The 12,656-nt window shown below is 37.6% G+C and overlaps 1 protein-coding gene and 1 long non-coding RNA gene across 2 annotated transcripts; both read right to left on the bottom strand.

Annotated features, from left to right (window-relative positions):
* Positions 1 to 1,174: 1,174 nt before the first annotated feature.
* On the bottom strand, positions 1,175 to 3,411 carry LOC136458979 (uncharacterized). The gene is made up of 3 exons (XR_010760114.1): positions 3,238 to 3,411; positions 1,544 to 2,774; positions 1,175 to 1,443 (listed from the first exon to the last, which is right to left on the bottom strand). It is a non-coding gene; the product is annotated as an uncharacterized lncRNA (long non-coding RNA).
* Positions 3,412 to 7,391: 3,980 nt separating this feature from the next.
* On the bottom strand, positions 7,392 to 12,428 carry LOC136458978 (pseudo histidine-containing phosphotransfer protein 1). The gene is made up of 6 exons (XM_066458874.1): positions 12,009 to 12,428; positions 8,740 to 8,870; positions 8,559 to 8,627; positions 7,951 to 8,022; positions 7,778 to 7,850; positions 7,392 to 7,695 (listed from the first exon to the last, which is right to left on the bottom strand). Exons 1-6 carry the CDS (start codon positions 12,024 to 12,026, stop codon positions 7,645 to 7,647), a joined length of 414 nt encoding a protein of 137 aa, XP_066314971.1. The 5' UTR covers positions 12,027 to 12,428; the 3' UTR covers positions 7,392 to 7,644.
* Between the last annotated feature and the right edge of the window lie 228 nt (positions 12,429 to 12,656).

The following is a 12,656-nucleotide window of genomic DNA, read 5'->3' as shown; positions in this document are numbered from 1 at the left end:
AAGGCCTGGCCAGCTCACCTCTGACTCCGACGCTTGCTTCCAACTCCAGCCGCCTCTCCGACCAAAAGGCCTAGCCAAGGAGGAATGACGCTCGCTTCTATCGCTTTCGACTTCGGCCCACCTCTCCGACCGGAAGGCCTGGCTGAGAAAGGACGACGCTCGCCTCTGACTCCGACTCGCTTCTCCGACTGTGAGTACAACCAAACCTCTGCTTACAGCTCTTCTCTAACGGGAGGCCAGAGTCGACTAGGGAACGACCGACTGAGGATGCCCGCTCGGTGAAGACCCAGGAAACAAACAAAGCAAGTAAGGCAGGGCGCTCTAGTCAACCACAATATCAAGGACTATACCCTACACACCTATAGGACAGTACTGTCAGGTCATGTCAGAAGGGTACTTTATATCCTTCCATACATGTTAGAACAGAGCAGACGCTCAAATACTTAGCGCACGTAGGAGCTCCCGTCTCTCTCGACCCTTCGATCTAGAGTCCGATCGGACCTCTTGCACCCGCATCTTACTCCCTCTCGTTTGTAACCCCACAGCAAACTTCGAGCACCTAGGCTCAGGAATAAAGTCACCGATCGACTCAAACTGGACGTAGGGCACGTTGCCTAAACCTGTATAAACCCTATGTCATTGAGTGCTAGGCCACATCCAATCACAATGTACGACAAAACTACAAATATTTACGTGTTGGTCACTTTCTGCACCGACACATATTTTTTGCTCTAGTAACACTTCATGTTATAGTAGAATGCGTAGTTTGTAACACAATTACTAATCTATTGGAACATTTACCTAGTGTTACAGTGATTGTCTACTCTACTAGAATTCACCTCTGATGCAACAACCTAAATGTGTTGCAATAGGTGGAAACACTCTATTGCCACATTTGTTGTTTAGTTGCTATATGTGGAACCCTCTATTGCCTAGTTGCCACACTAAATGTTTGGTTGCTATAGATATGGAATATATATTGCCAACACCAAATGATGATACCGATAGTTTACATTGCAACACTTTATTTACTAGCATCAAACAATATTGGAACATCATTAATTTTCCAAAACAATATATGGTTAAAAAAGCATTTTGACAAAGCAATTAAACCAAAAATATGATTTGTTTACACATCTGGAATGAAACCATCCCATATCAAACTTAGCTTAGCTACACACATTGTTCAAACTTCAAACCCAAAAGGTATTTGACACACACTTGTTTGTACTTGTCCACGTCAAAATCTAATAAGCTATGTCTACAACTACAGCAAAGGTTGGCTTGAATTGACCATTCCTATCACTCGAGTGCTCCACTCAAACTCTATCTTCCTGCTTAAAAAATCATTCAAGTTTGGAGAGACAGAGTGAGAAGACCATCACATTGTTCTGATGAGTCAATTCTACCACTTCTATCACGATCAAACCTCTCAAATATTGCCTAAAAAATACAAGAAACATCACTACATTAATCTATTGGGTAATTTTGTTTACATATAAGTAATGTGGTAAAGGGATCATTAAGTTGTAGGTCATCTTACTCTCTAGTTCTGAAGACGGTAAAACACAAAAGTAAATTCCTTGGGTTCTAAAAGAATAGAAGCAAAAATTAGCATAATTTTATTAAGAAAGTAGACTCTAAAGGAGATAGAAGGAAAATGTTGAATCCAATATAGGTGTACTTCACACTAATCAGAAAAAAGGTAGAGAAAAAGAAACATAAATTAGCACTGATCTTTAAGTTTAGATGGGAATGAACAAACACACATCTCATGGCTTGAATAAAATGGTATATGAAAATCTTGCTTAAGTTATTAACTGTGAGGATCATGTTAAGACTTTCAAGTTACACAGGATCTGTACCAAACTGGATCCAAACTCCAGCAAACAGGATTGCTGAAAAGGCAATTAGGAATCTCTAAGAAGTGCGGAAGCAAAGCAATAGGTGCAGATTAATCAATTCACAAATAAGCCTGCTAATAAGAGGTCTAGTTAAACATGTGAAAATAATTATCAAGCTCACTAGTCCAAAGCTAATGATTGCATGAAAAGTTCAAAGACTATTGCAACACTATATATAGCTCACAAAGATTCACAGGAATTATGGGTGAGATGATGTACAGGCTTGAGAATTTAATACTGTGCACTTCCTGAGATTCTCCATTAATCAGTTACTGCAGATTGTGATAGATGAGAAAGCAAGCACTCTGAATTGTAGCAGTTGTTGTTGATGACCAAGCCAGGGGAGAGAATAAACACTTGATGATGCTATTGCTGAAAAAAATCACTGTTAAAGATCTGAAAACCAGAGAAGAAAACTTCTAGCCAGTCAAAGAAAAATAGTCGAGCTGGACAGCCTGCACCAAGCTAGCAGAAATAAACCTACGAGCAGTACTCCTGCTGAAGAAGTGAACTGCAGAGCAAAAATAGCTAAGCTGCTTTTATAGAACTGAAACTCTGAAGAAATAAAATAGTTGATTTTCTACTGTTAACGAGATGACTTGTTTTGTTCACTGAAGCCAACCGAAGACAGGAAAGTGAAAATTACAGCACCAAATGGAAATTTGATTCAATGAAAAACGGCATGATGTCCAAGGTTTATTTGCAAGCTGCTGAAGTCGAACTGAATCTCTGAAAATTGATACAGTCGAGCTGCTGCTTCTTGTCAGCTGTACAGATGAATAGAATACCACAAGGTATTCTAGCCGCTGGAAGCACAATGGAGAAGTGTGATATGGAGCAAGCTGCTGAAGCTTGAAATGAACAGAAGGACTGCAAAAACAAAATTGTAGCAAGGTTAACCAAACTTTCTTAAAGCCATATCAAATCAAGAATGCTTAGAGTTGAGATTTAAACCACAGGTTTGCTGCATCATGGTTTCCTATAAATCGTGCTTAAACAACATAAAACGACGTTTGACAATCAATCTATTTTTAAAAGCATAAAAAATAGTAGAGTAAACATGCACGAGATCACACGTGTTACAGAAACAGAAAATCAGTAGTCAGTATGAATTTTAGGAGGATCCCACTAAGTCAACTAGGTTTACAGGAAAATGATCAATTCAAACGATCAGATTTCATATAGTACCATGAACCCCTTCCCTTGTAAGAGCACTTGAGATAAGCATGCAAGTGTAGAAACAAGCACACCTATCTTCATCTCTCCACGAATTTCACCACTGAGATAAGCTGCAAATGTGAGGGAAAAGCTGGGTACTTGGCACGAATTTCACCTTTGGATCTCTGCTGCCAGCCACGCTAGTGCCCCATCCCGCATCGCCGCCCTGTCCGCCTTGGTGCCGCATCCCGTGTCGCCGCCTGCATCCCGTGCCGTAGAGATCCGCCCTGCATCGATGTGGAAGAGGCCTCGTCAATCGAGCCTTGGCGGAGAGCACGGATGGGAACGCGTACCAACAGCCTAGATATGACTGTCACGGTGGAGGAACTGCATCCAGCCGGCGGTGTACGAACGGGGGACCTGAGCGCGACCTAAACGCAGGAGGAGGGTGATCCGCTCCCCATGGATGCCAGTGCGTGGATCCGCTGTGGCGCGTTCCATCGGAGGGAAGGAGGATGATGCAGGCGATGGGCAGTGGCCGGAGAACGGCGGCGTCGGGGTCGCTCCCGCGAGCAAGGAGGTCACGACCGATGGAGGGGTCTGAACTCTGAAGGGGGCGGCGGCTAACGTGGGATTAGGGAGAGAAAGGTTGGAGGGATTTTTGGGTGAGGACTGAGGAGCGAACGCGCGGACTGAAGTCGCTTGAGATTGGGATTTTTTTTAAAAGCATGAGCACGGGACCTAGCCAATTTTTGGCTCGTGGCTACGGTTTGGTGTAGTTGTGACAGATAGAGCGCGAGATATCGGAAGTTAGCCGCTCACGGCAAACTATAATGGAGTTTTGGGACTTTTTTGAACTTTTAATTAGATTAGATGTAAAAAAAATAAGCATGATCTATTTATTGTAGATAATCTACTACACACATGTTGGAGTTTTAATTATTTTTGAACTTTACTACTTCATCCATTCTAAATTAAAAGACTTTCTGTGAACTGAGCGTAGCTTAGCTGGTTGGATTCCTAGTTATGTGTGCGTGCGTGAGTTCATAGGGGTGAGTAGTGCGCTCGTGTATATAAGCGTCTGCGTCTAGGTCTCAAAAAAATTAAAAGAGTTTTTGGCTTTTCTAGATAGATAACTTTGGTTATGCACTCCAGTGCTCCATGTGTTAGCCGGATCAGTATGTGACTTGTACTGAATCCGTGTGTCCCTTCAGCTAATTCGTCAGAGGCGGCCATCAGGGTGGATCGAAGACGAAGTTAGGGCTCTGAGGAGCGTGCGGCCACAAGATTTTATATGGGAGAGGTGTTTGTTGGTCTCATTACTTTGTGAGGAGCACACATTTAGCATTCTACGCGGTAGCTATTATGTCAATTTGATTTTTTATGTATAATATTTATGACACAGTAAATCAATATTGAGGTGATTTTAATAATAAACAGAAATGTATGCTTATAGACTTTTCCTACAAAGTTTAGATATTATTACTTTTATTCCATGGTAATCCTACTAATAATTACAATAATAACTAAAATTTGGTCATATCATTATGCAAGCTGACAACAACATATTTTGGGTTCATAAGCATAGCATAAAACTTTTAGGCAATTTTAATAAAGTGGGACTATATCTTCTTCATAGATAGAAACATCTCTCACTTAGTCCTACAACTATGTGTAAGATATATCCATTTGTGAACAATGTACAATACTATTTTATTAAAATCATTTGAAATTTTTATACAATGATTATACACCAAAATAATGTTGTCATGCATGTTTATAGATTTTTCTAACCAAGTTTAGATATTATTACATTTATTATATGTTAATCCAATGAATAATTACAAAATAACTAAATTTGGTTAGATAATTCTGTAAACTGGCACAACAACATATTTTGGGTCCATAGGCACTCCAAAACAATGTCAGATAATTTTAATAAAGTAGGACTACACATCCTACATATAGTAATATCTCTCACTTAGTCATATAACTATGTGTGGGATATGTCCATTTGTGAATAATATGTAGTATTGCTTTGTTAAAATCATTTGAAATTTTTAGTCAATTATTAGACATCAAAATCATGTTATCACGCAAATTATAGATTTTTCTAACCAAGTTTAGATATTATTACATTAATTCTATGGTAATTCAGCGAATAATTGTAATAAAAACTAAATTTGGTTAGATAATTCTACAAACTGACCGTAAATGAATTTAAATGAAAAAGTTGTCAATTACAACATCGAGATCTACAACTTTGGCTTCAGTCATTTCTCCATACAAGTTCGTTTGAATAATTCAAAATTTTGAATTTCAAATTATGAGAATTTCGATTAAAATTTTAGGAGAGTAACTGATTTCAAATGAAAAAGCCATCAACTATAAATTTTTATAACTCATCTAGATCTACAACTTTTGTTTTGGTTATTTTTCGTTCGAGTTTGTTTGAAGAATTCAAAATTTGAATTTCAAATATGATAAGCTCTCATTCTCCATTCACTTGAGAAATAAAATGACTGAATAACATTAATAAACATGCAAGTGGTCTAGTGGTAGTGGTAGTGGTAGTGTTGGTGTTGGAGATTGGTGTGGTTGTAGGTTCAAATCTTAGGGTTTTGTTTTTTATTTTTCTTAGTCATTCTTTTTCATGCCATGCTAAATTTGAATTTTAAAATATAAAAACTTCAAATAGAATTTTGGTATAGTAAACGATTTCAAATAGATTTTTCTTTCCATTTTTTCCACACCATGCTAAATTTGAAATTTAAAAAATAAAGACTTCAAATATAATTTTATGATAGTAAAGGATTTCAAATGTAAAAGTTGTTAACAACGAATTTTCAGAACTAATTCAAATCTATAACTTTTGTTTCAGTTGTTTCTTCATTCGAGTTTGTTTGAATAATCAAAATATGATGAGCTCTCATTCTCCATTTACTTGAGAAATAAAATGACCAAAAACATCAACAAATACACAAATGGTTTAGTGGTACTAGGTGGTGTTGGAGATTATTGAGGTTGCAGGTTCAAATCTTGGTGGCCATCTCTTTTTTATTTTTCTTGTCATTTTTTCCACGCCATGCTAAATTTGAATTTAATTTAATATGAAAACTTTAAATAGAATTTTAGGACAGTAAATGATTTCAAATAATTTTTTCTTGTCATTTTTTCCACACCCTACTAAATTTCAATTTTGAAATATGAAAACTTCAAATAGAGTTTCGGTACAGCAAATGATTTCAAATAGAATGTTCTTGTCATTTTTTCCACGCCATGATAAATTTGAATTTTAAAATATAAAAACTTCAAATAGAATTTTCAGATAGTAAATGATTTCAAATAGATTTTTCTTGTCATTTTTCCACACCATGCTAAATTTGAATTTTGAAATATAAAACTTCAAATATAATTTTGTGAAAGTAATGATTTTTAAATGGAGAGGTAGTCAACTACAAGTTTTTAGAACTAATTCAAATCTACAACTTTTGTTTTGGTCATTTTTTCATCAGACTTTGTTTGAATAACAAAAAAAGTCGTCAACAACAAAGTTATAGAACTCATCGCGATCTACAACCTTTGTTTTGGTCATTTTTTTCCATTCGAATTTGTTTGAACAATTCAAAATTTATATCTTGATAGCTCAAGTCATGATTTCTGTAACAAATAAAATGAAATACTATATCTTTCACAAACATATATGTGGTTCGGTGGTAGCGAGGGTGTTGTTATCCTCATGGGGTTGGTGGTGAGGTTGTAGGTTCAAAATCTTGGTGGTCACCTAATTTTTATTTTTCTTGTAATTTTTTCACGTCATGCTAAAGATTAGTAACACTTTGGACTGCAACATTATTTTGTGTTACTACATGTCATACATTTATTACATATTTTATATGTTCCATTTATGTGTTACAAGTATAGTACACTTTTGTCATATTTTACTTGTAACACTAATTTTGTGTACTATAATTATTGTCAGTAACATATTTTTATAAAACACATGTTTTGTGTTACAACCATCTGTAACACATTATTTTATGTTACTATGAAATTTCATAGAAACACATAGATGAATGTGTTACAAGAAAGTGTAACAATATCCTTGTTTTATAGTAGTGTTAACCAAATTTATAGAAAAGATTATAAATATTTATGACACGAAATTAGTATCATCAAATACATCATGAAATATATTTTCATCATCTACTTATTTGGTGTTATAAATATTATTGTTCTTTACTATAAAATTAGTCAAACTCAAGATAATTTGATACGATGATTCCAGGAGTTGATTTATTTTGGAATGGAAGGAATATATTACACATGAGACAATAATACCATCTTTCAGGCGAGCTTGTAAACTCACAGCTACACAAGGTTCCCATCCCTTCCTCTCCTCTTACTTTTTTTTTCTTGAAAAAATAATCTCTTATTACAGTTTTATGCCTATCCATATGCATATCATCTCTTGTTTCGCTTCGTATGCTGACCCCTACTTGCTGCGCAGCAGGGCCACTGGGCCAGTTAGTTGTAGTGAGCTATCTTCTTGGGCCATACTCCCTTTTCCTGCTCCTAGTTCTTACATCCCGGGCCTGGTGGCAGCTCCAGCAGAACCAGCTTGTCGTAGCAGCTGTGTGTATTAACACAAACTGAGATCCAGGCTCATGACACAAGCTACAGAACGATGGATGAGATTTATCGTGGATGATTACCTGGAAATAGGCCTCTAGTTTCTGCCTCAGGGCACCGTGCTCCCTCTTCACTTTCTGGAACGATCTCATGCAACTGCAAACCGAAATATGCCACAGGAGTAAACAATGGCTGTTCTCATTTCTTGACATGAGACAAAAATCTGAAAGAACTAAAAAGTCAGAGAGATACAGACCCTTCAACATTTCCCTGTCCACAGTAATCCCTGAATGACATGCACTCACTCTTCATCCTTGAAGCACCAATGCTGCATCAAGTTTTGTAACATCGTCAAACACACGTAAACTTTATATAAATATAAAAGAATGATAATGTGTTCAGATGTCAGAGTTATGCTTTATTTATATCTGATTCAGAACCATGCCATGCTTACAAAAGTTCATTCGCACACGTTAAGCTTTTGGTTGGCACGCAAAACTACAAAATATGAGTTTTCTCTGAGATACCAGACCACCTTAAAGCCTCCAAGAACCTTGGTTTACAAGCATACTGGACATGTCATTAGTGAGGCATTGATATGCTTCAGATCCACCCCCCCCCCCCCCCCCCCCCCCCCCCCCCCCCCCCCACACCCAACCACCACCACCACTTTTTTAAGAAGCTGAAGCATGCAGTAGTTGTTTCAAAAAGGATAGTGTCAACTTTGCAGGATGTTCAGTTAAACTCATAGTCCTCATTATTCACAAAACTATAAAGTAAGGTCTGTGTGCTGTACTGAATCAGTCACACAGCATGGATCATGTGCAACTGAAAAAATATATCCAGATGCAGCACCAGAGCTACCTGGAACAGCTGCCTTTTAGCTGCTGCATGTATGCATCCCATCTATTGAAATCTTTGGGGTATTTTTCTCTGCAGTGTCACAAAATTTTAATCAGTCAAGTTCAACACTTCTGCTTGCATCGTATTTTCTTTCTTTTTGAACAAGAAATCACTTCTCCCTTGATATGCATGTTTTACTTACAGAGCTTGTTCAACATTTGATATTAGCCTGGCTGAGTCCTTGAAAAACAAAGTGACAACCTCTTCCGCAAAATTAGGACTAGCTTCATCCTGCAAGTCTTCCACCTGGCAAAATTGCTCGTCTAGGTACCCCTGTCGATGAAATAAAACTTACTGAGTCAGCATTTGGTATATAAAAGGAAAACATTGAAAACCATAAAACAGCATAGAATAGTGTCTGCCACGGATGGGATCAAAAGCAGGCATGCTTATACATAGGAAAAAGGTATGATCGAACTTCTAGGTCCTTGTGAAAGCATAAAGATAAAATATTGATTAGAAATCTCCAGAGTATAATACAGGCCTGGTCAAAGAGACTCTTTTTCATGGATGCAGCTTGGCGACGCAAATTAGAATAATCCATTCGTATGAATGAACTAGCCAAAGGGTGGCAAGGCGAAGGTGATACAGGTAGGAACACACTTCACAAGGTACAAGACATATGTAAACTGGTGGGAATGGATACAGAAAGTTGAGCGTGCCATATGCTTATATAGTGGAGGAGGCAGTTACTATTTGTCTACCGAACATAAGTGAAACTTAGATATTCCAGTTTCTGGATAACAAATGTAAGCATCTTGCATGCACAGGTGATTTGATTGCCACGGTGTGCACAAGCTATCCACATTTTGGAGAGTGACTTGAATAGATGCGGATTCTTGTAGCCTGTATCTCTTTATAAAGATATATGTTGGTTTATAACAATCGCAAAGAAATCATTAAGGCCCCGTTTAGATCCTTGGAATTGAATTCATTCGAATAATTATAATTTAGGCATAGATTAATTAAGCTAATATGGTTGTATATGGAATATATTTGTATGTTATTGTTAGCCATACAAGGGAGATACTTATATGTTGCATTTCTACTATAGGAAAGTGAGTTGAAGAGCGTGCTATAAGTTGGAGAGTAGAAATATAGCATGGTGATCTATAGAATCAATTTCCATCTCCCACTATGAATTTGAGATAGGCTTATATGTGAACTTGGAAAAGTTGTGGAATGTCAAATTCCAAGCCAAATAGCCTAATCCATTAAGTAGATTCCAATTCCTCCAAAATGAAATGATCCAAACGGCCCCTAAAGGAACTTACTTTTAGGAATTATCAAAGAGTTAACCTATTTCATGGCATCCATACAATTTCCCGAATAAACTCGATCAAAGATAGAATTAGCTGAGACCAGCAACAACGGCTTTCTGTAGGTGTACGTAAAACATGATACAATACTGCATTATTATTTGACTTGACACCCCCACATAAAATTAAACACATCTGAGCGAAGAGAATTAAGATCTAATACAGTATACTTCTAAATTTTCTCACGTTGGATTGCTCAAAAGAAAACATATTCATGGACTACTAGAACAAGTGAAGAAGTCTCAGGCATGATTTTAATACAGAGTCATAGAAGTCTGTAGATTGCAGCTTAGAAAACATGGGTCAATCATGCAATTTAGTTAAGCTGAAGCACCCTAAATTACTTCAAAATTACAACAGACAAACAGTTTAAAGCTTTCATTACAACCAGCCTACACAGCTGAATCATGTAGATGGAAGCTTTTCCTAACTCCATACATGGTATCAAAAGATTTAGCACCAGAGATATTTGGTTCTCATTATGTGCTAATCAAGTAATCATTAGCATTTAACAAACTATCGTTTAATCACTGTTCACCTACGCGGCAATTTAGCTCATTTACACGCCGTGTAAACGCTACACAGTGGCTTGCCGTGTCCAGTTTAATCAGCCGTTTATCCCGTTTAATCACCGTTTAGTCTGTTTAAATGGCCGTTTAGCTCGAATAAATAGCTAAACAATTGGTGTCCGTTTAGTCTGTTTAAGGAAGTGCAAAAAATCAGTATATTTACCTTATATACAGTTGTAATGGTACCTTTTGTCTGTTTTGTGGGTCAGTGAAATAGAGAATTTCTGCCGTGGTCTTTAAACAACAACATCCTAAGATTACGCAAGAAATTCTCCCGTGACAAATCCCAGGATAGAATGTAATCAGACAAATGGGAAAGCTGGAACAAGATGTCTTTTTGTGCCCCTCAAAGTTCAAACAAAATGTGGTGATAAAATCTGGGAGAATGACTGATAACTAGAATAGGGCCAAGATGCTTACTTTGAGCCTCAGCCAAAGAAAAGTAGGAGAAAGAATAGACCTCAACAGCTTGGTCCAATTGTCACAAGCCAATGTTCTCTCAGAGCATTGGACCACGTGGCAAACTAACAGTCTTTTGCAAAAGGGGTAAAAGAGATTCATTCAATGATTGATCCGATGATTGCAGTTCACCCCAAGTCAACATCACAACTTGATAAGAGGAATACGGCATGGATCAGAAATTCGAAACAAACAGAAAGCCTATACAGGAAATGGATATCGGCAAAAAGAAAATTCTGGACGAGTCATTGCCATTGCCACAGATGAATAAACAGCAAACATTGTCTGCATGCAAGCTATTCAGTCAGTACCTTCCCCGTATGGTGACTAAATATTCACAAATATCCCAAGGCATATGGTCCAACTGTTCATTCCTATACTGTTGTCTCTATCAATTTCATAAGTGAGTATTCTCAAGGCAATAATTTTCCTTCTGCCACAAATCTATTTGTCATTCATTATGTCCTTTTCTATGTAGAAAAGGGAGAGTGAACATGGCCCCTTCAATAAAAACAAAAATTCTCAAGCTCTATATGTTATGTAAATCAAGATGATACACCCACAAGGACGACATCTCCTGGAAGGAAAGCTGCTAACAAACTCGACAAGCCTAAGCTCATCCATCTAATCTCCCAGTTCCCCCCATCATCGTCTAACTAGAAACTAGGAAGATTTCTTGGCAGCTGCTGTCATCTTGACAAGCGTCATCACCTGGGAGCCTTGGAAGTTGGAAGAACAGCTAAAGGACTGTAGAATGGAGCTAATCTATTTTGATTGCTAATTTGACATTTTTATCAAACATAAAAAGATAGTTCTAGTGCATGAATAAGCATCAGGACAAAGCTAAGTTTTTTTAGCATTTGGAACTTTGAAGCTTGTCTTTCCTGGTAAATACTTCACACTATAATGTCTGGCTTCCACATATCAAGGTCATCCATGCTCTACAGCTTGCACATGGTCACATTATCAGAACTCAGCAATCCATTTATAGCATCAGAGACTAACTTTCCACAATCTAAAAGTAGCATCTGCATAGCACAACATGAACTGGATGTGCACGGTACCTCCAAAAGCATCCTCATGGATTTCTCATCCACAGTGCTCCAGAAAGGAACCTTGATGCTTGGTTTGATGTGTACGCTCCATTACTTTTTGGCACATTAGTAGGTTTCTGTTCTCACCTAGAAAGCACCAACTTGACCAATTGTTTCTCCACTCAAAATTTACTTACAAATCAGAAACTTTCCTCTTCCATTGGATAAGGTGCACCGAGAGTTAAGTTTTGGATGAGGATATAACCTGTGGTCACTAAAACACTAACAAAACATTCACAAATCTTTTAAGATGCACTGCACATAGTGAGCAGACACAGCATGATCTTCTGCAGTTCAGCAACTAACTCACTGGAAGTCACACTTCCAGATTCTGAAGCTATGCGCTAGAGATGCAAGTGAGTAGCCAATGGGGTTTTCTGGGTCAGCTAATAATTAGGTGGGATGGCCTTTTAATTCATTTTAGTCAAGTTCTAGGTGCACGCAAGTGACACCTATCCAAACATGTTACAGAAACGAGCACTAAAGCTTAACCGCCAGGAGCGATCTTTTTCATCCTAGTACTAGAAAATAAAGATCGCATGGTCTTAGCCGTCATGCTCCCTCTAGATTGGTTTGGTTTCACTCTCATACCAGAACCGATTCCCACCTAACGACATC

The sequence above is a fragment of the Miscanthus floridulus genome, chromosome 6, assembly GCF_019320115.1.
Source record: "Miscanthus floridulus cultivar M001 chromosome 6, ASM1932011v1, whole genome shotgun sequence".
NCBI classification, from domain to species: Eukaryota; Viridiplantae; Streptophyta; class Magnoliopsida; order Poales; family Poaceae; genus Miscanthus; species Miscanthus floridulus.
The sequence above is the reverse complement of the archived record's forward strand: the minus strand, read 5'-3'. Positions and strand labels throughout refer to the sequence as shown.

Coding starts and splice junctions, on each gene's coding strand:
- LOC136458978 (XM_066458874.1), bottom strand. Junction 8,023..8,558: donor CTAAAAGGCAGCTGTTCCAG/GTAGCTCTGGTG, acceptor AACTTGATGCAG/CATTGGTGCTTCAAGGATGA. Junction 7,696..7,777: donor AACTAGAGGCCTATTTCCAG/GTAATCATCCAC, acceptor TAATACACACAG/CTGCTACGACAAGCTGGTTC.